Source organism: Nematostella vectensis, chromosome 5 (assembly GCF_932526225.1).
Source record: "Nematostella vectensis chromosome 5, jaNemVect1.1, whole genome shotgun sequence".
NCBI classification, from domain to species: Eukaryota; Metazoa; Cnidaria; class Anthozoa; order Actiniaria; family Edwardsiidae; genus Nematostella; species Nematostella vectensis.
In genome coordinates, this window is record NC_064038.1 from 7,330,490 (window position 1) to 7,358,436 (window position 27,947).

A 27,947-nucleotide genomic window follows, 5' to 3' on the forward strand; every position below is an offset into this window, starting at 1 on the left:
AGATCTAAAAAATATTTTGACGACGAGGATGGGATTCGAACCCACGCGTGCAGAGCACATTGGATTAGCAGTCCAACGCCTTAACCACTCGGCCACCTCGTCATATCCATTTGATAGATTATTATAGATTATGCCTGTATTATACACAACATTTAATTGATCTAAAAATATATTTTGACGACGAGGATGGGATTCGAACCCACTCGTGCAGAGCACATTGGATTAGCAGTCCAACGCCTTAACCACTCGCCCTCTTCGTCATATCCATTTGATAGCTTATAATATATTATGTCTGTATATACACAGAATTTAAAACTTTTAAAAATGTTTTGACGACGAGGATGGTTTGAATCCCAGGATGGGATTCGAACCAACGCGTGCAGACCAGATGGGATTAGCAGTCCAACGTCTTAACCACTCGGCCACCTAGTCATATCCATTTGATAGATTATCATAGATTATGCCTGTATTATACACAACATTTAATTGATCTAAAAATATATTTTGACGACGAGGATGGGATTCGAACCCACGCGTGCAGAGCACATTGGATTAGCAGTCCAACGCCTTAACCACTCGCTCACCTCGTCATATCCATTTGATAGATTATAATAGATTATGCCTGTATTATACACAACATTTAAAAGATCTAACAAAAATATTTTGACGACGAGGATGGGATTCGAACAGACGCGTGCAGAGCACATTGGATTAGCAGTCCAACGCTTTAACCACTCGGCCACCTAGTCATATCCATTTAATTGATTATCATAGATTATGCCTGTATTATACACAACATTTAATTGATCTAAAAAATATTTTGACGACGAGGATGGGATTCGAACCCACGCGTGCAGAGCACATTGGATTAGCAGTCCAACGCCTTAACCACTCGGCCACCTCGTCATATCCATTTGATAGCTTATAATATATTATGTCTGTATATACACAGAATTTAAAACTTCTAAAAATGTTTTGACGACGAGGATGGTTTGAATCCCAGGATGGGATTCGAACCAACGCGTGCAGACCAGATGGGATTAGCAGTCCAACGTCTTAACCACTCGGCCACCTCGTCATATCCAATTGATAGCTTATAATATATTATGTCTGTATATACACAGAATTTAAAACTTTTAAAAATGTTTTGACGACGAGGATGGTTTGAATCCCAGGATGGGATTCGAACCAAGGCGTGCAGACCAGATGGGATTAGCAGTCCAACGCCTTGACCACTCGGCCACCTCGTCATATCCATTTGATAGATTATAATAGATTATGCCTGTATTATACACAACATTTAAAAGATCTAAAAAATATTTTGACGACGAGGATGTCGCCCCATGACAGGTAATCCGGAATCCGGAATCCATGAAAAAATGAGATATGGTATCCGGAATCCATGAAAAAATGAGATATGGAATCCGGAATCCATGAAAAAATGAGATATGGAATCCGGAATCCATGAAAAAATGAGATATGGAATCCGGAATCCATGCTGCTGGAATCCGGAATCCACGAGAAAAAACCCACATGGAATCCTGAATCCACACACTAGGATCCGGAATCCAGAACCCTATTTGAGAACCTGTCATGGGGCGAAGGATGGGATTCGAACCCACGCGTGCAGAGCACATTGGATTAGCAGTCCAACGCCTTAACCACTCGGCCACCTCGTCATATCCATTGGATAGCTTATAATATATTATGCCTGTATTATACACAGCATTTAAAAGATCTAAAAAAATATTTTGACGACGAGGATGGGATTCGAACCCAAGTGTGCAGAGCACATTGGACTAGCAGTCCAACGCCTTAACCACTCGGCCACCTCGTCATATCCATTTGATAGATTATCATAGATTATGCCTGTATTATACACAACATTTAATTTATCTAAAAAATATTTTGACGACGAGGATGGGATTCGAACCCACGCGTCCAGAGCACATTGGATTAGCAGTCCAACGCCTTAACCATTCGCCCACCTCGTCATATCCATTTGATAGCTTATAATATATTATGCCTATATTTTACACAGCATTTAAAAGATCTAAAAAAATATTTTGACGACGAGGATAAGATTCGAACCCACGCGTGCAGAGCACATTGGATTAGCAGTCCAACGCCTTAACCACTCGGCCACCTTGTCATATCCATTTGATAGCTTATAATATATTATGCCTGTATTATACACAACATTTAAAGGATCTAAAAAATATTTTGCCAATGAGGATGGGATTCGAACACATGCGTGCAGAGCACATTGGATTAGCAGTCCAACGCCTAAACCACTCGGCCACCTCGTCATGTCCATATCATAGATTATAATAGATTATGCCTGTATTATACACAACATTTATATAAAAAATATTTTGACGACGAGGATGGGATTCGAACACACGCGTGCAGAGCACATTGGATTAGCAGTCCAACGCCTTAACCACTCGGCCACCTAGTCATGTCCATATCATAGATTATAATAGATTATGCCTGTATCATACACAACATTTATCTAAAAAATATTTTGACGACGAGGATGGGATTCGAACCCACGCGTGCAGAGCACATTGGATTAGCAGTCCAACGCCTTAACCACTCGGCCACCTCGTCACATCCATATGATAGATTATAATATATTATGCCTGTATTATACACACCATTTATATAAAATATATTTTGACGACGAGGATGGGATTCGAACCCATGCGCGCAGAGCACATTGGATTAGCAGTCCAACGCCCTAACCACTCGGCCACCTCGTCATATCCATATGATAGATTACAAAAGATTATGCCTGTATTATACACAACATTTAAATGATCTAAAAAATATTTTGACGACGAGGATGGGATTCGAACCCAGGCGTGCAGAGCACATTGGATTAGCAGTCCAACGCCTTAACCACTCGGCCACCTCGTCATATCAATTTGATAGATTATCATAGATTATGCCTGTATTATACACAACATTTAATTTATCTAAAAAATATTTTGACGACGAGGATGGGATTTGAACCCACGCGTGCAGAGCACATTGGATTAGCAGTCCAACGCCTAAACCACTCGGCCACCTCGTCATATCCATTTGATAGATTATCATAGATTATGCCTGTATTATACACAACATTTAATTTATCTAAAAAATATTTTGACGACGAGGATGGGATTCGAACCCACGCGTGAAGAGCACATTGGATTAGCAGTCCAACGCCTTAACCACTCGGCCACCTCGTCATTTCCATTTAATAGCTTATAATAGATTATGCCTGTATTATACACAACATTTAAATGATCTAAAAAATATTTTGACGACGAGGATGGGATTCGAAACCATGCGTGCAGAGATAACTTCTCTCTAACTTCACTCTAAGGCCTTGAACAAACGCCATACTTTTCATGTACTGTTCCATATGCAAATGAACAGAACACAATCGAAATTGCTTCATTTGTATGTATTTGTATGTATGTATTTCTTGTTTATACCTTGATATCCAAGCTTAGCGAATAATTAGTCTTTTTTAGAGCTCACTTCAGCCTTTTTATTTTATTTCGCGTTTTAGAAATATTTAAATTATAGCCAAATTCGTTGTTGCGAGCCCCCCGTTTACATCTTAACAAAACAACCATAGTCAACGCCATTCCTAAGGAAAATCTCGAGTCGTATTTTTAACGGAACTGGCCTCCTCCGACTATTAACTGATCAGAAAACAAAGTAAATGTTTCGATTTTTGAAAACGGAAGGCGCGGGACAACGAATTTCGCTATAAACGATATTATTCTTTACTCAATTTGTGTATTTATGCATTATCTTCCAGATCTTCAATGCAATCTTACCATTTGCTTTCTGTGCTTTCTTCAAACCATTATTTATCGTAAAATAATTCATGACACCAGTTAACAAAATGCTACAATACAGCTATAATACCAGTTATACAAGCTATTTAAAAAAATATATATTTCTTATCTGTACCAATTATGTTTGTAAATTTAACCCCCACTTATATTTTTTTAAGCAAAGATATTTTCCCGTGCCGGAAAATGGTTAAAAATAAATATGTTCGAGTATGCTGGCACCGTTGGCATTGGTTGCCGCCAAAAAAAAGGTAATTCCTTATTCAAATACATATGACATCTATGCACACGCCTTTCCCCTCAGCAAATACTGGGTACGCAATGATAAAGGCCGTACAAACAATGCAGGCAGGTAAACCAATACATGCGGCACAAGGTTTTACGAGGATGGCACAGCCAAGACAGTGTTCCTTTCAGAGGTGCGAGTGCACGTAAACACAGCTGAGTATGCTTTACTGTTTGCCTAGCAGTCAACCAAAACGCTCGCGAGCTGTGGTGATTGGCTAGAGCTCTTTCTCGTCAGGGTATTTAACTCAATAAGAAGATTTAAATCACCCACTCTAACTGTTGTACTTATCGTTGACTGATTATGGCCGTCGTCAAGGAATTAATGGTCTTGGCACTATTCGTGTTGTCGGCAAACGCATTCTCATGGAAGAATTGCGGTAGGCTAAGACTGCGAAAGACACCACTATGGAGTTTTTTCGTGTTGTGGAAGAATCGTTAATCTATGCAAAAGTAGTTTCTGACACGTCAGTAAGATTTCACTATTCTCATTTTCCATTCGATATTTCGCTTATTTACAGTATGCGGATACTAAATTTATCATTTTTTAGAATTGATTTGTAATTGATAATTCATTGATAATAAATTAATTATGGATTAATAACTGACAGAAAAGTTGATGCAACAGGAAATGCATAGTGCATATTCTGAAATGGCTGAATTTAAGTAGATTGACCGGCGGAAAATTACGGGGAAAAAATCAAATGTAGGTAGTCGGCAAATATTTTTCGTCGCTAGTCACTAGTTTTTTTCATGTTTTGTCGGTATTCGGTTACTTTTTAAGCCGTTTGTCGCTAGTCGTTTAAGCCCATCCAAACCCTGATTATATTATAGTCAAACTCTTCCTTTTATCTTGCTTTTAAGAATAACGCTTGTAAGAATAACGACTAAAATTTTCAGTTTTCTATTTGCTTTTATATCAAATAATAACAAGTAACGAACAAGTTGAGTAACAAGGTTTTGGTGAGAAATAAGGTCATTCACTCTACCTTCACCATTTTTCGACAGGAGCAAGAAGTTTCGGTCTATACGCATAGAGAATGCACATTGCTCTCTCTATGTGAAGCAGAAAAAAATTCCAATGTTTTTCATGTACACTGTACAGAAAAGCAAATATCTCGCGCAAGCCAATATTCTTGGTAGATCGCGAATAAATTCTGCAATCCTTTAGATAAATACTGGTAATATGTTCCATTCCATGCAGGTAGTAACAATGTAGTGAAGTTCTTGGATGTGCGTGTTTCGCCCAACCCAATCCGCCTTACTAAGGGCTCTAGGATAACATTCTCCGGCCGCATCGGAGTCTACGGTAACGCAGGTGTTCGGTATAAGATCAACGTCAAGCTGCAGAAGAAAGCATGGTTTCGGATCACTGTGCCCTGCAGTGGGAACTTCGGCTCATGGTAAGTAAAAGACATCAAGTTCTTGGATCTGGGAAAAGTGGGAGGGGGTTCTTTACGAGTTGGGAACCATTCAAAAACGATAACAAACATATACCTGAAACATATCTTGATAAGTGTTTTCCCTAATCATATGAAGAAACCGTTGTCGTTTTAGGGGTCTGGTACCGAGGAATTTTAGTTTCTTTTCAGAGGCTTTCTCCATTGACTAAAGATGGTCACAGTCACTGTTTTTCTCTTCTGAATACAATTCACAAAGTTTGCAAAGCACCTGCGGTACGGCAGCCCTAAAAATGACAAGAATCGTGCAGGTTTTCCAAATAAGGAATATATTAGTTTCCTTTTCTGGAAGTGACCGCATGGAAGAAACGACAACTTTTGGCTAAATTTTCTTGATATGACAAGCATATCTAAGCGCTTAAAAGGCGCTCTCCATCTGTCGAGGGAGAGCGGAGGCATGTAGATATCACATGCAGAAAGTTCACAGGCGACTTTTTCAACCCTTTCTTTGGGGAGGATGCGATCGCACCCTGCTTTACCCTTAGCTTTTCCCCTGCTCTGTTGAACGGCGCGCATTTCACGCAGACCAACATTAAAGGGGCACTATCACTGTAAAGAGTGATTTAGTGTCATTTAGGCAATCTAAAAAACAGTCAAAATCATGCGGAATAATTAAAATAACTATCCCGGTTTATTAAATTACCTTAGATCTTTCAGATAAATGCAATATAGTGGTTTGAATGCCTCACATCGAGCGGATGGAAATGGATTGAAAATAGTACTTTTAGGTTTCGGAACAGGCTGTACCTTTATTCAAAGCTTGAAATTGCATTAATATACCAACCAGAACCTTTGCATAAAATTTCTTTTACGTAGATAATTTGTTCATTTCTTTTTATTACGATTGGAAGAATTTATGTGATCAGGAAGTTTTTTTATGTTTTTTTTTTTTTACACACTTTTTCATATTTTTTTAAACTTTCTTAAAACCAGCGTGCAAGTGCCCCTAGCTGTGTACGTGTACCTTTCTCGCCCACAACTCGATCGTTTTATTTCAATTCGATTACGATCTGGCGGGCAGACGGAAACCTCAACCGCCGCCTTTGTTAGAAGGAGAAATAGGAATACATTAGAATTCTCGAAAGCCATCCGCCCTGAATTATCAGTTACATTCTAAGAGAAACTTGCGTTTTCCGTTAAAAATCATGGTACCAAGCTGCCCTCGTAATATAAAAGTGCCTTCATGAGCCGTATTCAATGCAAATACACGCAAATGAAGATGAAACAATTGACTTGATTCTTTTGTATTTTTGCATTGATGAATACGGCTCATGGATAATACGACGTATGAACTTAGTAGTTGCTGTAGCTTTCCAAATATTTCGAATGCTGCAAACAAGTATTGTAATCTTAGGAACAGCATTGAGTTTAGATTAAAGAAATCGAAATATTTTTCAGCACGTACAATTTGGACTGCCAAAAGCTTGTTGGACTGCACCCTGACGGCAATAAACAATGCCCTCTTCAACAAGGAGAACACAGTTTGGCCAGTCAGACTCTGACAGTCCCATCCATCAATCTTCCTTCATTCCTCACCAGTGTAAGTATTGCATTATTCCCAACAACAACCCCCTTTGTCTTCATAAGGAAAAGTAGTGACTTGTGACACAGACACACGACAAATATGCCGTCAATAATTTTGGCGGACGGGGGATGGGAAGGGATGGTTGGATTGCGGAGCCTGACTACTAGGTTTTGTGACTAAGTATATTGCCTCTTACAGGGCCAGGGGGTACACGCACTCTGTACACCCCCCCCTCCATTGTGTAGAGTCTGACTACTTACTAGTGTTTTGGAGTTTATAAGTTTATTGACTCTAACAGGGACAGGGGGTACACGCACTCTGTTCACCCCCCCTCCATTGTGTAGAATCTGACTACTTACTAGTGTTTTGGAGTTTATAAGTTTATTGACTCTAACAGGGCCAGGGGGTACACGCACTCTGTACATCCCCCCCCCCCTCCATTGTGTAGAGTCTGACTACTTACTAGTGTTTTGGAGTTTATAAGTTTATTGACTCTAACAGGGACAGGGGGTACACGCACTTTCCCCCCCCCCTCCCCCCCTCCATTGTGTAGAGTCTGACTACTTACTAGTTTTTTGGAGTTTATAAGTGTATTGACTCTAACAGGGCGAGTACTACATCAAGGCGGACTTGCGCGAAGAGGGATCCAACCGACGGATTGCATGTGCAGAGGTTGAACTGCGCACCATATCATGAAAGAACAGAATTGATTTGATTGTGAATGAATGAATAAAAAAATGATGTACTTTTCATTTGCTTTCACTTATCTATAAATGATTGCCCTCTGCAATTTATATTACCTGGCCATTTGCGGCAAATACTTAATAATATCGATTTCAAAATTACTCTTATATTTTTAAGGAATCGATTCGGTACGTTGTCCGCTTGTCATACAGTATAAGAGATCAAGGGGGACTGACTTTATATACGCAAAAATGAGTGGTTTGCAACTACCGTATTTTAGATTTTGTACCAAACCCCAAAAACTCCGATTTCATTTGCACGTGCATCGCGCCTCGCTGATTAATAACATATTTCTGTATGAATTTGCAAATAACTAAGAAGCATTGGTGATTTTGCTCGCAACAGTCCAGATCGATCGCATGCTTAGAAGAAGATAAAAGAGCTCTAGAAGTTAAGGAAGTATTAAATATCTAGAAAACGTTGCTCGTAGCATAGCGCCACCAATTCTATTAGAAATGGTTATTTTCTCCCAGTTCCCCCTAAAAAAAAGACCTGAGGACCAATTTTGACCCCTAAAAATACGACGAGCATCAGGTCAAGACAGACTATGAGACGAAATCTCGAAGTAACACTCAAAGTTTCCCCGAATTCAATAGAAAATATTGTAAATCGTCCATAAAACAGCGGATATCATACTTGGTACTTTGCTAGGATGAAAAAATTGCAAGTGAAAGAGAATCGCTATATACGCCCCATGTGAATAGAACCGGGAATAAACCCAGAACCCAGAGAGATGAGAGGCACAGGCACTCAGAGAGACGCTCTGCCAACCGTACAACTGCGCCAATCAGGCTCTCCGTTATAGGGTGAAACTGTACAGGCCCGCAAATGATCCCCGGCCCTCAAAACATCACACGGTAGCCAGAAAATGATACCACAAAAAAAAAACATAGAAGGCCCGTAAATGATCCCGTAACAGTTTACGGAATGGAACGAACGCGGAATGAAGTGCTTGAAACTATCACAATAACAAATTATAATGATAAATGTATGCGGGATTTCGTGTGTTTTAGCTACCGTGATAAGGGAATTCTAAACACATGCGGAATTCTATCCAATAACTTGGGATAATTTTATTCAGGGGGTGCGTTTTCTCCCACAAGGTGCCATTCTAGAACATTCTGGTCATAAATGTCATAAATCTATAAGTCAAACTTTTTTGTTGCCGATGAAAAAACGTCCCGTGGATACTGCACTAGCATAAAAATAAATCCGTTTTTGTTCTTTTGGCCGGGTGGTGAGATTTTTTTTATCAGAAAACTTCCTCCCCCCCCCCCCCCCCCCCCCCTCCCCTGCGAACAAATCACCCACTTTCTCAGATTTCGCACACACCACACCAGCACCGGGATTATTTGCGGCTGGCATGACAGATGTCACGCAGGTTGTTGCGGCTTCAAGTCAGTCAGCGGTATTTACCAAGAAGTGACTTTGCAATTTGTTATAATGGTGATCAACTATAGCCTGCGTAGCGGCTAGACCAACTACAACTGTATGCCCCTCATCAAGTGAAGCACTCTATTTCTTACGAATTGTTCGGGAAGCGATTGATAAAGGTTTGATGTGCAAGAAGGAATGGACTGAGTTTAAGTGTTCGCCAATAATACCTAGATTCATATTATGTAGCTTCAATATATCGTAATAGAATGAAAATACACAATGGTGAGAATTCCAAAAAGCCTTTTTGGAAGTGCATTACAAACCAGAGTATTCATAGCATCTTTAAAGCGATGTTTTGCACGAAACGTTTTGAAGACGTCCGTGGAATCGTCACCCCTGATCCAATGCAGAATGGTGTCTGATTCTTCCAAAAAATACCCAGAGAATGAGGAGCTTAAAACATATCCTCTAGAGGTAAGGCAGTATATGGCCATCCTGTAATTACATTCATATAAGACTTCAAATTGGTATGCTAAATAGAGCAAGGAAAACTTTTGAATAAGTAACTGAGTCTTTTCGGACTAATGATATTATTTTAGATTTATTATTATAGCTTCGATAAACGCCGAATGACATCTTAAGAAAAGTATTTGTTCCATCATTCGTAGAATCATTTTTTTTTAGTTAATAGCCGTCATATTTTCTCACTTTAAAAGCATAAACTCGAACCTGCACTTTTCGTCCGCCATGCTTGAAGCTGCGGGTATATCTTGTCAGCGCCAAATAAAACAGCGCATGCGCACCTAGAATTACATCAGAATCTCGGCTCCACGTATTCAACGTGTTCACAGAAATGGAAGAAAAAATTGATGAAAAAGTCAAAGAAATGAGTTTAGAGGAGAAACAACCACAGAAGAAAGATAACCAGAAAGGGAAAAGCGAAAAAAAGAAAGGCAAAGGAGATGACAAGCAACCTTCGGGCCCGCTAGAGGTGCAGTTGAATGTTTTGGTGAAATTCTCGTGCGCACTTTGGTCTTTGAGTTCGGTCATTGTGATTAATTTATAATCGCGATATTTAAAGATTGTTAAGTACTTTTCAGCACACCATATCACTGTTAAAGTATTTTTTAATAAGCTTAAATTCCATATAATTATGACGTATTTGCTTTAGTAGATTTTTATTCCTGTGTCACTTTCCCAGCTGGACCCTCCCCCATCATATATTCAGTCCAGAATTGAGATGTTTGATCGACTTAAGGCTGAATACGATGCCGAGATTGCAGGTAAGTAATGGGCTTACTAGCTGAGATTCAGCACTCCAAGGACCAGACATCCTAGCACTTTATAGACCTTCTAGTCCTTACTACAGCTGCTTGGCCATTGAAAATGCCACTTAGAAAATTACTAGACAAGTTTTAATAAAATAAATTTTAATTAACTGACATGACGGAGAAACCTGGAAAACGGGCAATTCCATATAGAGAGAAGACACAATTTCTTACAATGGCTATAGGTTCCTTGTATTACGGACTGATTTTCGAAACACAAATAATGTGAGGCCGAAGCGCACATAACCAGATTTTGGCTTTTTAAGAAAATTTTTCCTTGATCATCATTGCCCTGTGTATCAGTTCAGGGATGAAAAGCTCAAATTTCAATGACACTTTACAAAAAGTCTCATTAATTTAAAAAAAGTTGCACTTGATATTTTGTTTGCTATAAGTTACTAAGTACTCAGAGAAATTCTCTGCCTTATTCGATGTAAAATGGGCTTAATTGAAGCATCACGTCATGTCTAATTAACCAAAAAAATAACAGGTTGCCCAGTTTGTTAGCGCATCAGCGTGTGGGGCCTCTTACCTCTGTTGAAATTGGTTGGAATCTTGGTCGAGACATGGATAGTATATATCTGTTTTTGGCTTTGAATTGAAATATTTGAATGTTTGTGTGCTTACAAGAAGCTTGTGTTCGACAGCTCCAGGATGGAACATGCATGTTCAGGCCGGTATCCAGGAAAAAATGGACCTCATTTTTCCGGGGGGGGGGGGGGGGGGGGGGGGGGAGTTCTCTGATAAAAATCTGACCACCCCTGAAAGAACAAAAGGGACATTTTTATGCCTTTGCAGTATCTCCAAGGGACGCTTATTGTCAGATTTGGCTACAAAAAAGTCTGACTTATGGATTGGTGACATACCAGAGTGATCTAGCATATGCTTTATAATTTTGTCTACAAATAGCACGTCTATTGAGAACCGAAAGTGGACCTTCGACCGTTGTGGGGTCGGGCCTGATGTTATGATAAATATTAGGATTTTAAATGTGAAGCTCTTAGGACATGGTGTATACTGTACAGTATAAGCTTAATATAAATATTATACCATATATTAATTACCATGGACTATCATCATTATCCTATTTTTAGATTATAATAATGCACATTAATAGTACTTTTCATCTGTAGCGAAGGAGAAGACACCTATTAAGATCACATTGCCTGATGGTAAAGAGATAGAGGGTCTGTCATGGAAAACCACTCCCTATGAGATAGCTTGTTCCATCAGGTATACGTTACACAACCGCCTGACTGCCCAGCCTTACTACAAACCCAAACAAGAACAAACTTACAGGGGGCTTGTTGTTGTAGTTTGTTGTTGTTGTTGTAGGGGGTTTGTTCTTGTAGGGGGTTTGTTCTTGTAGTAGGGGGCTTGTTCTTGTAGTAGGGGGCTTGTTCTTGTAGGGGGTTTGTTCTTATATGGGGGTTTGTTCTTATATGGGGGTTTGTTCTTATAGACGGTTTGTTTTTGTAGGGGGTTTGTTCTTGTAGGGGGCTTGTTCTTATATGGGGGTTTGTTCTTATAGGCAGTTTGTTCTTGTAGGGGGTTTGTTCTTGTAGGGGGTTTGTTCTTGTAGGGGGTTTGTTCTTGTAGGGGGTTTGTTCTTGTAGAGGGTTTGTTCTTGTAGGGGGTTTGTTTTTGTAGTGGGCTTGTTCTTGTAGTAGGGGGTTTGTTCTTGTAGGGGGTTTGTTCTTGTAGGGGGTTTGTTCTTGTAGGGGGTTTGTTCTTGTAGGGGGTTTGTTCTTGTAGGGGGTTTGTTCTTGTAGGGGGTTTGTTCTTGTTGGGGGTTTGTTCTTGTTGGGGGCTTGTTCTCTTGTAGGGGGTTTGTTCTCTTGTAGGGGGTTTGTTCTTGTAGGGGGTTTGTTTTTGTAAGGGGTTTGTTCTTGTAGGGAGTTTGTTTTTGTCAGGGGTTTGTTTTTGTAAGGGGCTTGTTCTTGTAGAGGGTTTGTTCTTGTAGGGGGCTTGTTCTTGAAGGGGGTTTGTTCTTGTAGGGGGTTTGTTCTTGTAGGGGGTTTGTTCTTGTAGGGGGTTTGTTCTTGTAGGGGGTTTGTTCTTGTAGGGGGTTTGTTCTTGTTGGGGGTTTGTTCTTGTTGGGGGCTTGTTCTCTTGTAGGGGGTTTGTTCTCTTGTAGGGGGTTTGTTCTTATATGGGGGTTTGTTCTTATAGGGGGTTTGTTCTTATAGGGGGTTTGTTTTTGTAGGGGGTTTGTTCTTGTAGGGGGCTTGTTCTTATGGGGGCTTGTTTTTATAGGGAGTTTGTTTTTGTAAGGGGTTTGTTTTTGTAGGGGGCTTGTTCTTATTGGGGCTTGTTTTTATAGGGAGTTTGTTCTTGAAGGGGGTTTGTTCTTATAGGGGGTTTGTTTTTGTAAGGGGTTTGTTGTTGTAGGGGGCTTGTTCTTATGGGGGCTTGTTTTTATAGTGAGTTTGTTTGTGTAAGGGGTTTTTTGTTGTGGGGGTTTGTTGTTTACGACAATAAACCATATATAAACCCCTACAAGAACAAACTCCCTACAACTACAAACACCAATAAAAACAAACCCCTACAACAAAACCCCTGCAAACCCCTTGCAATAACAAACCCCCTATAATAACACAGCTTTCAAAGCTTGCAGAGTTTTTAAATTGTTTGTTTTATATCAGCTCTTTATTTGGATGCATAAAATGATCCATTGTAATGCTTTACATGATTCTTACCCTTTTCGTAACCGTTACAATTCTATCCTTTGATAATTTCAGTCAAGGTCTTGCAGATAACACAGTAATTGCCAAGGTGAGATGTACAGCACATAAACCTCTCGTCCCAGTGATGAAAAACATGGCAGCCACCATTTTGTGAGATGTATTCCCTTACATACTTTTCTATTTGTCATCACAGGTAAATGGTGAGGTGTGGGATCTAGACCGCGTGTTGGAGGGAGACTGTAGTTTGCAGCTCTTAAAATTTGATGATGATGAAGGTGTGTTGCTCTTGTGTTAATCAGATCTTGAAAACTATTCCAATACCCTTACAAATGTATTGATCAATTCCCTGACAAATTCATGGCATTGTTTAATCCTATTTTTTTTATCCTCTTTCTTTAATACACTCCAGTGAACTTTGTTTTAGATAATGGCATACATGAATTTGTTAGTGTATTGAACAACCCTTACATCCTGATAACAAATCTGAAACAAAAGTGTGTTACTATTTTAACAACAACAATTCCCTTATCACAATCCAAAATTTGGTGTTCATGGCTATATCTACCCAACTCCTAAAGTGTACTGTATAATGTGAATCTCAATCTCAGTTGCCGAAATCCAAATTAGTCTTACTGTCAATTTCGATACTTTTCAAACTTCATGGCATTAAAATGACACTGATGACACGGGTGAATGTTTATGGTATAGTAAAATTGCTGGGCCTACCACTGCACCAGTACTGTCAGACACAGTCTGAAGGAGCTTATCCTGTCAAAACGGGTCCACCACCACGATATTTGTATAATATTAACAAATCTTGTTTCAACCCTTATTTTGTACCAGGCCGTGCTGTGTTTTGGCATTCAAGTGCACACGTTCTCGGTGAAGCAATGGAGAGGCATTATGGTGGCTGTCTATGTTACGGTCCTCCCATCGAAGAGGGATACTACTACGACATGCATCTTGAAGGAAGACAAGTCTCTTCAAATGATTTTTCGTCATTGGACAATCTCACTAAGAAAATCACCAAAGAGAAACAGCCCTTTGAAAGACTTGAAATGAAAAAAGAAGATCTATTAGAAATGTTCAAGGTACTGTTTATTTATTTAAAGAACAATGATCAAACAGTTCTTTGTTATTGTTTACAATTGAAAATACAATGGTTTATTTGCAAGTAAAACCTAAAATAATGATACTTTGTAAATGATACAGTATTTGATGAAAAGTATCTCAGTCACCTGCTTGATTTAGCCGATGGAAATAGACTCATTGAGTGACTCTGTATTGCGCAGGAGCATAAAATGGCAGCATGATTGACCTTCTTGAATGGAACTGTAGCATGGTGTACATATATTTGTTAGGTGGACTTCTTTTAAAATATCATTCGACACAGTTGACAACCTTTGTTTTTTTTGTACACCAATTTCAAATAAAGTTGCACCCGAGAGCCCATGTATTGTAACCTCATTAACTCAAAGGTTTACTCTGATATCTTTTCAGTATAATGAGTTCAAGTGCAGAATATTAAATAACAAAGTGAAGACCCCAACAACCACTGTTTACAGGTGGGTATCATATTATACAATACAATAATCTTTATTTATAAGGGGCTACATTTTAAAATTTGCATGTTTTCCAACACCCATCATGTTTGTCTTACTAACCATGTCTGTTCTAGTTTTTGACCATTATATCTTATCACTTTTTCTCTTATTTCCTAGATGCGGGCCTCTTATCGATTTGTGTCGAGGTCCCCATGTCAGGCACACAGGCAAAATCAAATCCATTGCTGTTACGAAGGTTAGCACTCATGATCAGGGTTTCTTAGCAAATAATTGAAAATACCCAAATAGTTACAATTATCTGCCTGGGGGTCAGGTATGTGGTCGTTAAACTGTATAATAAAACACCATGCCCTGGTCTGGTGGCCCTGCGTTATTTTAGTAAAGATGCAGAACATTTAAAACAGCAAACTCTAGCTCAAAATGCCTGTTTACAAAAATCACTTTAGTTGTTGTAAGTCGAGTTGCATGACCATTATTTATTGCCTTCTGTGCTCTCCATCAGTAAAAATCACGCCAAATGACATTTGTTTTTTGTTTTTTTATTTTATAATAAAATGGATGCCTTTAAATATAAGATTTTCTTTTGCAGAATTCTGCCACTTATTGGGAAGGTAATTGTGAAGCAGAATCTCTTCAGAGAATTTATGGTATCTCTTTTCCCAATGACAAGCAGGTACAGTAAAGTACATATTTGTCAGAGTTCAAGATCCCTTTCTATTTGTTGTTACAGTACCAACACCTGAATAGAGATGGCTCTACAATTGTTCACCTACAGTATTTTCACAAAGTAGTTATTTTACTTTAGCTGTTCTATCTGGTAACACTCTATGTTTTCAAAAAAAAAAACAAGAAATACTATTGCATGTTAGAGGACAACCCACCCCCAAAGCTTAGTACCTTTACACACCAGTAGTCTCTTTTAGTTAAATTCCACAAAATCTTTAATTATATATCTTTGTGAACTTTTCAAGATGAAAGAGTGGAAGAAATTCCAGGAGGAGGCAGCAAAGAGAGATCACAGGAAGATTGGCAGGGTAAGGGAAAGAAAAGCCCAGGTTCTTCCCAGGTACATACACAGGGGGATGCGTAGGGTGCGCACACTACACAAACAGCACTTTTTCGATATGATACCTATGACTGTGCACCCCTCAGCCAATCCTGTGTACGCGCCTGTTTCCTGGTAAAGCATCCCTTTAACTAGTGGTATAATGTTTTTTCTTTCTTTGTCAGGATCAAGAGCTTTTCTTTTTCCATGAGCTAAGTCCTGGAAGCTGTTTCTTCTTGCCCAAGGGTGCCGTCATCTACAACACCCTCATCAACTTTATCAAGGTGCAGTAAACAGTCAATACCTTGTTAAAAATGTGGCTGTCAAATAACACTGTTATCAACCTTATCAAAGTGCAGTCAATATGGTGTTAAAGATTGGGCTGCTAAATAACACCCTCATCAACTTTGTCAAGTGCAGTAAATTTGGTGTCAAAGATAGGGCTACTAAACGCACCCTTGTCAACTTTATCAAGTTGCAGTAAACAGGCAATACCTTGTCAAAGATAGAATAAACCAAAGATTGGTATTCGATTTTGCCGAGTCTGCTATTTAACACCCTTATCAACTTTGTCAAAGTGGAGTAAAGATGTTGTCAAAGATAGGGCTGCTTTATAACACCCTCATGAACTTTGTCACAGAGCAGCTGTTATTATGTCAAAGTTACTGTACGCCTCGGTAATACATAGAAATTTGTCAAATGCTTTCATTACATCTGTGCAGTAAACAAGAGATTTTCTTTTTTGTTTCAGGAGCAATACTGGAAACGTGGATTCCAAGAAGTAGTCTCACCCAACATCTACAGCACAAAACTATGGGAAACTTCAGGCCACTGGCAGCATTACTCTGTAGGTGCTATATTTGTACATATATACTGTACCACACCCTTACAGTGGAGAGGGTACATATACAGTAACACACCCTCACAGTGGAGAGGGTACATATACTGTACCAAACCCTCTCAGTGGAGAGGGTACATATACAGTAACACACCCTCACAGTGAAGAGGGTACATATACTGTACCACACCCTCACAGTGGAGAGGGTACATATACAGTACCATACCCTCACAGTGGAGAGGGTACATATACAGTAACACACCCTCACAGTGAAGAGGATACATATACTGTACCACACCCTCACAGTGGAGAGGGTACATATACTGTACCACACCCTCACAGTGGAGAGGGTACATATACTGTACCACACCCTCACAGTGGAGAGGGTACATATACAGTACCACCCCCTCACAGTGGAGAGGGTACATATACAGTACCACACCCTCACAGTGGAGAGGGTACATATACAGTACCACACCCTCACAGTGGAGATGGTACATATACAGTACCACACCCTTTCAGTGGAGAGGGTACGTATACAGTACCACACCCTCACAGTGGAGAGGGTACGTATACAGTAACACACCCTCACAGTGGAGAAGGTACAAATACAGTACCACACCCTCACAGTGGAGAGGGTACATATACAGTAACACACCCTCACAGTGGAGAGGGTACATATACTGTCCCACACCCTCACAGTGGAGAGGGTACGTATACAGTACCACACCCTCACAGTGGAGAGGGTACGTATACAGTACCACACCCTCACAGTGGAGATGGTACATATACAGTACCACACCTTTTCAGTGGAGAGGGTACGTATACAGTACCACACCCTCACAGTGGAGAGGGTACGTATACAGTAACACACCCTCACAGTGGAGAAGGTACAAATACAGTACCACACCCTCACAGTGGAGAGGGTACATATACAGTAACACACCCTCACAGTGGAGAGGGTACATATACTGTCCCACACCCTCACAGTGGAGAGGGTACATATACAGTACCACACCCTCACAGTGGAGATGGTACGTATACAGTACCACACCCTTTCAGTGGAGAGGGTACGTATACAGTACCACACCCTCACAGTGGAGAGGGTACGTATACAGTACCACACCCTCACAGTGGAGAGGGTACATATACAGTAACACACCCTCACAGTGGAGAGGGTACATATACAGTACCACACCCTCACAGTGGAGAGGGTACATATACAGTACCACACCCTCACAGTGGAGATGGTACATATACAGTACCACACCCTTTCAGTGGAGAGGGTACGTATACAGTACCACACCCTCACAGTGGAGAGGGTACGTATACAGTAACACACCCTCACAGTGGAGAAGGTACAAATACAGTACCACACCCTCACAGTGGAGAGGGTACATATACAGTAACACACCCTCACAGTGGAGAGGGTACATATACTGTCCCACACCCTCACAGTGGAGAGGGAACATATACAGTACCACACCCTCACAGTGGAGAGGGTACATATACAGTACCACACCCTCACAGTGGAGAGGGTACATATACAGTACCACACCCTCACAGTGGAGATGGTACGTATACAGTACCACACCCTTTCAGTGGAGAGGGTACGTATACAGTACCACACCCTCACAGTGGAGAGGGTACGTATACAGTACCACACCCTCACAGTGGAGAGGGTACAAATACAGTACCACACCCTCACAGTGGAGAGGGTACATATACAGTAACACACCCTCAAAGTGGATAGGGTACATATACAGTACCACACCCTCACAGTGGAGAGGGTACATATACTGTACCACACACTCACAGTGGAGAGGGTACATATACAGTAACACACCCTCACAGTGGAGAGGGTACATATACAGTAACACACCCTCACAGTGGAGAGGGTACATATACTGTACCACACCCTCACAGTGGATAGGGTACATATACAGTACCACACCCTCACAGTGGATAGGGTACATATACAGTACCATACCCTCACAGTGGAGAGGGTACATATACAGTAACACACCCTCACAGTGGAGAGGGTACATATACAGTAACACACCCTCACAGTGGAGAGGTTACATATACTGTACCACACCCTCACAGTGGAGAGGGTACATATACAGTAACACACCCTCACAGTGAAGACTGTACATATACAGTACCACACCCTCACAGTGGAGAGGGTACATATACTGTACCACACCCTCACAGTGGAGAGGGTACATATACTGTACCACACCCTCACAGTGGAGAGGGTACATATACTGTACCACACCCTTACAGTGGAGAGGGTACATATACAGTAACACACCCTCACAGTGGAGAGGGTACATATACAGTAACACACCCTCACAGTGGAGAGGTTACATATACAGTAACACACCCTCACAGTGGAGAGGGTACATATACAGTAACACACCCTCACAGTGGAGAGGTTACATATACTGTACCACACCCTCACAGTGGAGAGGGTACATATACAGTAACACACCCTCACAGTGAAGAGGGTACATATACAGTACCACACCCTCACAGTGGAGAGGGTACATATACTGTACCACACCCTCACAGTGGAGAGGGTACATATACTGTACCACACCCTTACAGTCACAGTGGAGAGGGTACATATACTGTACCACACCCTTACAGTCACAGTGGAGAGGGTACATATACAGTAACACACCCTCACAGTGGAGAGGGTACATATACAGTACCACACCCTCACAGTGGAGAGGGTACATATACAGTACCACACCCTCACAGTGGATAGGGTAGATATACAGTACCACACCCTCACAGTGGAGAGGGTACATATACTGTACCACACCCTCACAGTGGAGAGGTTACATATACAGTAACACACCCTCACAGTGAAGAGGGTACATATACTGTACCACACCCTCACAGTGGAGAGGGTACATATACAGTAACACACCCTCACAGTGGAGAGGGTACATATACAGTAACACACCCTCACAGTGGATAGGGTACATATACAGTACCACACCCTCACAGTGGAGAGGGTACATATACAGTAACACACCCTCACAGTGGAGAGGCTCATATACAGTAACACACCCTCACAGTGGAGAGGGTACATACAGTTGTTTGACTAAAGGTTGTCATCAACCGGCTTTGCGACTATGCGACAAGCCCACATGTAAGCATGGGTAAAAACCACTGTAGGGCCTAGCTGCATATATTAGCCACCGCTACACCGTCTAAGTTTGAAGTTATGCAGTGGCTAATATATGCAGCTAAGCTCTTCAGTGCTTTTTACCCATGCTTTTTACCCATGCGTTGTCGCAAAGCCGGTTGATGACAACCTTTTGTCAAACGACTGTATACAGTAACACACCCTCTCAGGACATGACAGAAAAACCTGGAAAATACACAATTCTAGATAGAAAAGGAAGATACAATTTCTTACAATGGCCATCGGTTCCTTGTATTGCGTACTAACTTTCAAAACACAAATAACGTAAGGCCGAAATACCCATACCGAGACTTTGGCTTTTTATATATTTTTTTTTCCTTGATCATCCTTGCGCTGTTTATGGGCTCAGGGCCTAAATACCCATACCAAGACTTTTGGCTTTTTATATATTTTTTCCTTGATCATCCTTGCGCTGTGTATGGGCTCAGGGCCGAAATACCCATACCGAGACTTTGGCTTTTTATATATTTTTTTCCTTGATCATCCTTGCGCTGTGTATAGGCTCAGGGCCGAAACACCCATACCGAGACTTTGGCTTTTTATATATTTTTTTTCCTTGATCATCCTTGCGCTGTGTATGGGCTCAGGGCCGAAATACCCATACCGAGACTTTGGCTTTTTATATATTTTTTTTCCTTGATCATCCTTGCGCTGTTTTTGGGCTCAGGGCCTAAATACCCATACCGAGACTTTGGCTTTTTATATATTTTTTTCCTTGATCATCCTTGCGCTGTTTTTGGGCTCAGGGCCTAAATACCCATACCGAGACTTTGGCTTTTTATATATTTTTTTTCCTTGATCATCCTTGCGCTGTTTTTGGGCTCAGGGCCTAAATACCCATATCGAGACTTTGGCTTTTTATATTTTTTTTTCCTTGATCATCCTTGCGCTGTTTATGGGCTCAGGGCCTAAATACCCATACCGAGACTTTGGCTTTTTATATTTTTTTTTCCTTGATCATCCTTGCGCTGTGTATGGGCTCAGGGCCGAAATACCCATACCGAGACTTTTGGCTTTTTATATATTTTTTTTCTTGATCATCCTTGCGCTGTGTATGGGCTCAGGGCCTAAATACCCATACCGAGACTTTTGGCTTTTTATATTTTTTTTCCTTGATCATCCTTGCGCTGTGTATGGGCTCAGGGCCTAAATACCCATACCGAGACTTTTGGCTTTTTATATATTTTTTTTCCTTGATCATCCTTGCGCTGTTTTTGGGCTCAGGGCCTAAATACCCATATCGAGACTTTGGCTTTTTATATTTTTTTTTCCTTGATCATCCTTGCGCTGTTTATGGGCTCAGGGCCTAAATACCCATACCGAGACTTTGGCTTTTTATATTTTTTTTTCCTTGATCATCCTTGCGCTGTGTATGGGCTCAGGGCCGAAATACCCATACCGAGACTTTTGGCTTTTTATATATTTTTTTTCTTGATCATCCTTGCGCTGTGTATGGGCTCAGGGCCGAAATACCCATACCGAGACTTTGGCTTTTTATATATTTTTTTTCTTGATCATCCTTGCGCTGTGTATGGGCTCAGGGCCTAAATACCCATACCGAGACTTTGGCTTTTTATATTTTTTTTCCTTGATCATCCTTGCGCTGTGTATGGGCTCAGGGCCGAAATACCCATACCGAGACTTTTGGCTTTTTATATATTTTTTTTCTTGATCATCCTTGCGCTGTGTATGGGCTCAGGGCCGAAATACCCATACCGAGACTTTTGGCTTTTTATATATTTTTTTTCTTGATCATCCTTGCGCTGTGTATGGGCTCAGGGCCTAAATACCCATACCGAGACTTTGGCTTTTTATATTTTTTTTCCTTGATCATCCTTGCGCTGTGTATGGGCTCAGGGCCGAAATACCCATACCGAGACTTTTGGCTTTTTATATATTTTTTTCCTTGATCATCTTTGCGCTGTGTATCGGCTCAGGGCCGAAAATACCCATACCGAGACTTTGGCTTTTTATATATTTTTTTTCCTTGATCATCCTTGCGCTGTGTATGGGCTCAGGGCCTAAATACCCATACCGAGACTTTTGGCTTTTTATATATTTTTTTTCCTTGATCATCCTTGCGCTGTGTATGGGCTCAGGGCCTAAATACCCATACCGAGACTTTTGGCTTTTTATATATTTTTTTCCTTGATCATCCTTGCGCTGTGTATGGGCTCAGGGACGGATTCGTAGCTCAAATTTCAATGACACTTTACAAAATACAAAATTTGATATTTTGTTTGCTATTACTCACTAAGTACTTAGAGAAATTTTCCGCCTTATTAGATGTTAAATGGGCTTATTTGAAGCGTCGCATCATGTTTTCCCGTCATGTCCCCTCTTAGTCAAGAAGAGGGGTTACTTTGTAACACACATTCTCACAGTGGAAAGAGGGGTTTATACATACATATCACACAGAGTCACAGCGAAAAGAGGAGGTACATTTGCCACACCCTCACAGTGTAAAGAGGAGTTATATATAAAACCCTCACAGTGTAGAGAGGGGGTATTTATAAAACACGCCCTCACAGTTTAGAAAAGGAAAAGGGATACAATCAGTGTAGTAACACTCTGGTTTGTTTCTTTTTAGGAACACATGTTTTCCTTTGAAGTTGAAAAGGAGAGCTATGCCCTCAAGCCTATGAACTGCCCTGGTCATTGGTAAGTTATCATGTTCCTCCACGTAGACAATTACTCCTTTTGGATTGTATTTGAGAGGGGTGCTTGTTCAAATCAGGGTGTTTGGTATTGGGAATGGGACCTGGCTTGCTTGTCTAAGGGACTGTCTAAAACAAGGCATCATATATGAATATATGTCAATAACTAGTTGGCAATGATTGGATTTTGAGATGACAGTTTCATTTGATTTGATCACCACCCATGATTCTGATACAAGTTCCTTAGCAGTTGTTGCACTTCTGTTAAGTATACCTTTTTTTTTTAGTTTAATGTTTGATCACCGCCCCCGGTCCTGGCGGGAGCTACCCCTGCGCATGGCAGATTTTGGTGTCCTCCACCGTAATGAGCTCTCTGGTACACTAAGTGGCCTGACAAGGGTAAGGCGCTTTCAACAGGATGACGCCCACATCTTCTGCACTGCCGACCAGGTGACTATATATGGTTCATTAGTGACTAGTTAATTTAAAAACGTAGAAAGCTTTGTTTATGATTAGTTATCTTGAAAAATATGTATTTGTTAAAAAAAAAATAGAACAATTAGCAATTATATTTGTATTAGCAATTTTAGTAGTTGACGCGACCCGGTGACTATACGGTAGTTCATTAGTGACTGGGGACTTAAACATAGAAGAAAGCTTTGTTTATCATTAGTTATTTTGAAATATATGTATTAATTATTAAAAAAAAGTAGAAGTATAAGCAATTATATAAGTATTAGCAATTTTAGAAGTTGATGCGACCAGGTGACTATAATTCATTAGTGACTAGGGACTTAAACATAGAGGAAAGCTTTGTTTATGATTAGTTATTTTTAAATATACAGTATGTATTTGTAAAAAAAAAAAAGAAGTATTAGCAAATTAGTGGTATATGCGAAAATAATGCTTGAAGTTTAAAGTATGAAGTTTGAAGTTTTACATATACAGCATGGGATTCACTCAGCACTTTGGAAGATAGAGAGTCACCTCACATCTTCCTGAGAACCTGTTCTTTGTTTAAGATTGGACAGGAGATCATCAGCTGTCTGGACTTCCTGAAACATGTGTACGGTGTTTTTGGGTTCACCTTCAAGCTCAACCTGTCCACACGCCCTGAAAAGTACTTGGGTAAGATCGAGCTTTGGAACCAAGCAGAGAAAGAACTAGAAGCAGCCCTTAATGGCTTTGGCCAGGCCTGGGTCCTGAACCCTGGAGATGGCGCGTTCTATGGCCCCAAGATTGATATCCAGATCCAAGATGCCTTGCGCCGCTACCACCAGTGTGCTACAATACAGCTGGACTTCCAGCTGCCAGAGAGATTCAACCTGACCTACGTCACGTAAGTATCACGGCCTGACCTATGCCACGTGAGTATCACGGCCTGACCTATGCCACGTGAGTATCACGGCCTCAACAATGTGACGCGTGTACCACGGCCACACCTATGTCATGTAAGTTTCTCGGCCTGACCTATATCACGTGAGTATCATCAACTGACCTATCTCAGTATGATGAGTATTCCCAGAGTTTTGACAGCCCGGAGTTTGTTAACTGCTTTTTATTTTTCAAATATTTGCATGTTTTTATTATACTGAACTGCCGCATTTTAAGCCCTTTTAACCAGGTGTTTAACCCTGAAACTCATAAGAAGTTCAAATTATATGCAGTATAGGCTGTAAACAAACTCTGGCCTGGCCCATCAACCTCACGCACTGCAAATAAGGGCAAGGACATTTAGGTTGCACTTTTTGCTGACCATTGTTTTGTTTTTTTCATCCTGCATTGCAGGGGTGAGGGAGACGAGAGGAAAAGACCGGTCATTGTACATCGTGCTATCCTGGGCTCTGTGGAGCGAATGATCGCTATTCTTACCGAGAGCTTTGGCGGCAAGTGGTGAGTGCAACACACACCCACTCTACAAGCAGTACCTCAGCATCCATTGTAGATCTTTTAATATTTACTCTATCAGCAGTACCTCAGCATCCATTGTAGATCTTTTAATATTTACTCTACAAGCAGTACCTCAGCATCCAATGTAGATCTTATAATATTTACTCTATCAGCAGTACCTCAGCATCCATTGTAGATCTCATAATATCTACTCTATCAGCAGTACCTCAGCATCCATTGTAGATCTTATAATATTGCTGAAGTCATAATTCTTACACCTTATTAAAGCGATTAATTTTGAAATCTATGCCATCCACTTATAAGTTTGGACCAATACTTTGTAAACAAATTTTATTTGTTTATTTAAATTTATTTTTATTTATTCCTGGACATTAAGTTTTATTGAAGCATGTCTTTGTGCATTCCAGGCCGTTCTGGCTGTCTCCGCGTCAAGCCATTGTCATACCTATTGGACCAAAGTATGACGAGTATGCCCAGAAGGTATGTTGTCTTAAATCAAAATGATAAGGGCCCAGTCGCACTAGCAAGATGTTCAGGACATCTCTGTTTAGATAAGCTCAAAAACTGACAGATGTCCGTGACATGTTATGAAGCCAAGTGCGACCTATGTTTTTACGCAACACGACAAATTCGCCGGTCGGGACAAAACATCAAAAGAGCCGATGTCCTGCCCCAGGGCAGGACATCTACCTAATATCAGGGGAACTCTGTTTTTATTCTTATCGCGCAAGGAACGTCACTCACACAAAAAACGTAAATGGTCCCAAATAGCAACCTACCAAAATGTACGTCTTCGCCTTCGGTGCATAATAGACAACTTCATTTGCAAACAGTAACAGCTATGCCGACTAACGCAGCACGATGTATAGGTACATCCAAACGAAAAGCAGCAGATTTTTTTTCAATTCATGACTTAATATGCAGACGTGCAGCATGCAGAGAGTATTTGCTCTTCGAATATCCCGCGCGCGAAGGAAAAACAGATGAATGACATACGATGTTATTTTTAGGGCTCGTGATCCACGGATGTTGCGACCTTAATGCCTGATAGTGCGTAGATGTCACGGGACAAATTTGTCCACCTTGTCCCTGACATCTCCTGGACATCTTGCTGGTGCGACCGGGCCCTAATTGTCACCACCGACGGAAACCTGAACTGAAAAAAGACAAGTGAAAATGATATATTAAAATCCGCGCCATCATGGCCATCCGATCTGAATTATCGGCCGCATTCTTAAATGAACTTCCAATTGAAACACCGCTTTTAAAATGTTAAATTATTTTTCGCGTTTTCATTTAAAAATCATGGGCGATTGCTACGTAATCGACCGGAAGTAAACTGGTCACACTGCCGCTTCAAGGCAAAGTCAGGCGTAGATTCGTTGTTTGTAAGGTACATCTAAAGGTTTTTCACATGCCTCCAGGTCATGAGTGACATCCTTGCTGCTGGATACCACGTGGACGCTGATCTAGACCACGGCACCACTCTCAACAAGAAAGTTCGCAACGCACAGCTTGCACAGTACAACTTTATCTTTGGTGAGTAGCACATTCACAAGAGACGGGGAGAAAATGACGGGGCAGGAACATCGGAACCACAGGAGTCGAGGCAGGGCCGGAGGGGGAATGTGGGCGTTACCATATCCATAGAATACAGGACCGGGAGCAGATTTGTGTTTAAAAAAAAAATAAAAGGTTTCCTCCCAGTCGCCGTTTTTTCATCCTAGGAAAATTCCAATAACAAATTATGTAGAAAACTTTGTTTAGATAACAGAGTATAGATAAATATTCCGAATTTTCTTCAAATAATTTGTATTACAATTTTGGGTAAAAAGAGTAACAAAGGTGTGGCTGACAGGGGTCTTGGCAAACACGCAGAAGCGTGTATGACTCACATATAACACTTTGTTTGTTAACACAACTTTGTGTTTTATCTGTCGTCAGTGGTTGGCGAGAAGGAGGCGACCACGGGCACAGTAAACGTGCGCACTCGGGATAACAAGGTTCACGGCGAGTTTAGCGTGGAAGCCGTGCTCAACAAGTTCGCGACGCTGACCTCTGAGCGCGTGCGCAATAGCGAGGAAGAATTCTAAATTACTGGTCAGCGGTGTGGTTGTGGCAAAAGGCCTTATCACTTCTTGCTTTTGCTGGGAAAGTAGTGCGAAGTTCTAGTTTGGTAAAATAGGCTAAAAATGTCAAAAACAATTCTCGAATGGTGGTATTACCCTATAGGAAAAAAAAACATTTTTTACCACTAGTAAAAAAATGTGCTACTCTGGTACTGCCAAAGCTATCAAGATTGTCATTAATAAATAGCTGTAATATTTACTTTCAAATAAAAAAAAACCCTCCCTCAAGGACATTTTGACATTTTACACATGTTAGTGAAGTATTTGTGTTGCTTTCGCCATATGTAGTTCTGCTTGAATTAACGGCGCAGCAACCCAAGCGAGTGAATAATAACGAAAGCTATTACCTTGATTAATTATACAGTAGAACCCCGATAACTCGAACTCTGTCGGGTCTTATGGATAACGTCAATACAGTAGAACCCCGATAACCCGAACATTGACGGGTCTTATAGGTAGTGGTTATACAGTTAAACCCCGATAATTCGAACTCTTACGGAAGACAAAAATCAGTTTGAATTAACGGGGTCGATTCAAAAATTCTCTTGCCTGCTTATAATTTTATTGAAAATAAAAGATAATAAAAACAGTCACCACTATTATTGTGCATATCTTCCTCATGGAGTTTCAAGACGTAATAAACACCCGCAAAAAATAAAGAAATCGATCAAAAATGCAATTTTGAGATATTTTTGGAGGGTGGGTAGTGTGTATGGTGAGGGGGATCTACGGAGTACGGTCATCGGAAAAAGTACAAGGAAACAGAGAGCGACTAGCGCAAACGTGGCAACCAAGACAAAGTTGTTAGTAAGTTGGTCAATGAACATGCGAGGATCGTAGTGTGATTCCTAGCTAGGGGGTTATAATCTGGCATTATAATCAAGAATTTCTTTGCCGCACTGGCCGGCTGGTAAAGTCATGTTAATCGTATACGTTCATAGATAGATAGATAGACTTTATTTAAGACACGCTTGCCCCGTCAACAACAGCTGATTTCCACAAGGGGCGTGTGGAAAGAAAAAAAAAAAAAAAAAATATATATATATATATATATATATATATATATATATATATATATAATAATTAGAAATATAACTATAAGTAAAAGTATTTAAATAAATAACGAAAGAAAAAAAACTTGATCTATGTGGATATATAATACTGTAAATACGCTAAACTAATTATTTGTTTAGATAAAAGTGTGAGCCTCTAATTCTCTGACAAATGATGATAAACTTGTACAATCTCGACTAGCCTCTGGGAGGGAATTCCATAATTTAGCTCCATCATAGCTGAAACTTTTTTTCATAAATTCAGTTTTT

General features: G+C 40.5%; 2 protein-coding genes and 15 non-coding genes across 18 annotated transcripts; 2 read left to right on the forward strand and 15 right to left on the reverse strand.

Moving 5' to 3' along the window:
* Positions 1–20: 20 nt before the first annotated feature.
* Trnas-gcu lies at positions 21–102 on the reverse strand. The gene has a single exon. It is a non-coding gene; the product is annotated as a tRNA-Ser (tRNA).
* Positions 103–178: 76 nt separating this feature from the next.
* On the reverse strand, positions 179–260 carry Trnas-gcu. Its single transcript has one exon. It is a non-coding gene; the product is annotated as a tRNA-Ser (tRNA).
* A 248-nt stretch (positions 261–508) lies between these two features.
* Trnas-gcu lies at positions 509–590 on the reverse strand. The gene has a single exon. It is a non-coding gene; the product is annotated as a tRNA-Ser (tRNA).
* Positions 591–824: 234 nt separating this feature from the next.
* Positions 825–906, reverse strand: Trnas-gcu. The gene has a single exon. It is a non-coding gene; the product is annotated as a tRNA-Ser (tRNA).
* Positions 907–1,594: 688 nt separating this feature from the next.
* Positions 1,595–1,679, reverse strand: Trnas-gcu. Its single transcript has one exon. It is a non-coding gene; the product is annotated as a tRNA-Ser (tRNA).
* A 76-nt stretch (positions 1,680–1,755) lies between these two features.
* Trnas-gcu lies at positions 1,756–1,837 on the reverse strand. Its single transcript has one exon. It is a non-coding gene; the product is annotated as a tRNA-Ser (tRNA).
* A 75-nt stretch (positions 1,838–1,912) lies between these two features.
* Positions 1,913–1,994, reverse strand: Trnas-gcu. Its single transcript has one exon. It is a non-coding gene; the product is annotated as a tRNA-Ser (tRNA).
* Positions 1,995–2,070: 76 nt separating this feature from the next.
* On the reverse strand, positions 2,071–2,152 carry Trnas-gcu. The gene has a single exon. It is a non-coding gene; the product is annotated as a tRNA-Ser (tRNA).
* A 75-nt stretch (positions 2,153–2,227) lies between these two features.
* On the reverse strand, positions 2,228–2,309 carry Trnas-gcu. The gene has a single exon. It is a non-coding gene; the product is annotated as a tRNA-Ser (tRNA).
* Positions 2,310–2,379: 70 nt separating this feature from the next.
* Positions 2,380–2,461, reverse strand: Trnas-gcu. Its single transcript has one exon. It is a non-coding gene; the product is annotated as a tRNA-Ser (tRNA).
* A 70-nt stretch (positions 2,462–2,531) lies between these two features.
* Positions 2,532–2,613, reverse strand: Trnaf-gaa. The gene has a single exon. It is a non-coding gene; the product is annotated as a tRNA-Ser (tRNA).
* Positions 2,614–2,683: 70 nt separating this feature from the next.
* Positions 2,684–2,765, reverse strand: Trnas-gcu. Its single transcript has one exon. It is a non-coding gene; the product is annotated as a tRNA-Ser (tRNA).
* Positions 2,766–2,840: 75 nt separating this feature from the next.
* On the reverse strand, positions 2,841–2,922 carry Trnas-gcu. The gene has a single exon. It is a non-coding gene; the product is annotated as a tRNA-Ser (tRNA).
* A 75-nt stretch (positions 2,923–2,997) lies between these two features.
* Positions 2,998–3,079, reverse strand: Trnas-gcu. The gene has a single exon. It is a non-coding gene; the product is annotated as a tRNA-Ser (tRNA).
* A 75-nt stretch (positions 3,080–3,154) lies between these two features.
* Trnas-gcu lies at positions 3,155–3,236 on the reverse strand. Its single transcript has one exon. It is a non-coding gene; the product is annotated as a tRNA-Ser (tRNA).
* Positions 3,237–4,374: 1,138 nt separating this feature from the next.
* LOC116609535 (ganglioside GM2 activator) lies at positions 4,375–7,876 on the forward strand. The gene is made up of 4 exons (XM_032370328.2): positions 4,375–4,519; positions 5,344–5,542; positions 6,998–7,139; positions 7,731–7,876. The coding sequence occupies exons 1-4, from the start codon at positions 4,444–4,446 to the stop codon at positions 7,818–7,820; spliced, it is 507 nt and encodes a 168-aa protein (XP_032226219.1). The 5' UTR covers positions 4,375–4,443; the 3' UTR covers positions 7,821–7,876.
* A 1,412-nt stretch (positions 7,877–9,288) lies between these two features.
* LOC5502064 (threonine--tRNA ligase 1, cytoplasmic) lies at positions 9,289–27,224 on the forward strand. Of its 2 annotated transcripts, none has more exons than XM_048727385.1 (19): positions 9,289–9,719; positions 10,447–10,528; positions 11,707–11,806; positions 13,315–13,348; positions 13,454–13,535; positions 14,104–14,351; positions 14,761–14,825; positions 14,982–15,060; positions 15,415–15,498; positions 15,797–15,859; positions 16,056–16,154; positions 16,622–16,717; positions 22,519–22,589; positions 22,873–23,035; positions 23,608–23,924; positions 24,374–24,478; positions 24,904–24,976; positions 25,921–26,035; positions 26,441–27,224. In XM_048727385.1, exons 1-19 carry the CDS (start codon positions 9,525–9,527, stop codon positions 26,587–26,589), a joined length of 2,220 nt encoding a protein of 739 aa, XP_048583342.1. In that variant the 5' UTR covers positions 9,289–9,524; the 3' UTR covers positions 26,590–27,224. The 2 variants fall into 2 exon arrangements, with proteins under 2 accessions (XP_048583342.1, XP_048583343.1); XM_048727386.1 differs by lacking the exon at positions 9,289–9,719 and adding an exon at positions 10,014–10,236.
* The last annotated feature ends 723 nt before the right edge of the window (positions 27,225–27,947 follow it).

What these genes read in the sequence shown, in the direction of transcription:
- LOC5502064 (XM_048727385.1), top strand. Translation starts at nt 9,525, where the DNA reads ATGGTGAGAATTCCAAAAAGCCTTTTTGGAAGTGCATTACAAACCAGA. An exon ending in CCCTCATCAACTTTATCAAG is followed by an intron (nt 16,155 to 16,621) that starts GTGCAGTAAACA and finishes TTTTTGTTTCAG; the next exon opens with GAGCAATACTGGAAACGTGG. An exon ending in TTCAACCTGACCTACGTCAC is followed by an intron (nt 23,925 to 24,373) that starts GTAAGTATCACG and finishes CCTGCATTGCAG; the next exon opens with GGGTGAGGGAGACGAGAGGA.
- LOC116609535 (XM_032370328.2), top strand. Translation starts at nt 4,444, where the DNA reads ATGGCCGTCGTCAAGGAATTAATGGTCTTGGCACTATTCGTGTTGTCG. An exon ending in AGTGGGAACTTCGGCTCATG is followed by an intron (nt 5,543 to 6,997) that starts GTAAGTAAAAGA and finishes AATATTTTTCAG; the next exon opens with CACGTACAATTTGGACTGCC. An exon ending in TTCCTTCATTCCTCACCAGT is followed by an intron (nt 7,140 to 7,730) that starts GTAAGTATTGCA and finishes TGACTCTAACAG; the next exon opens with GGCGAGTACTACATCAAGGC.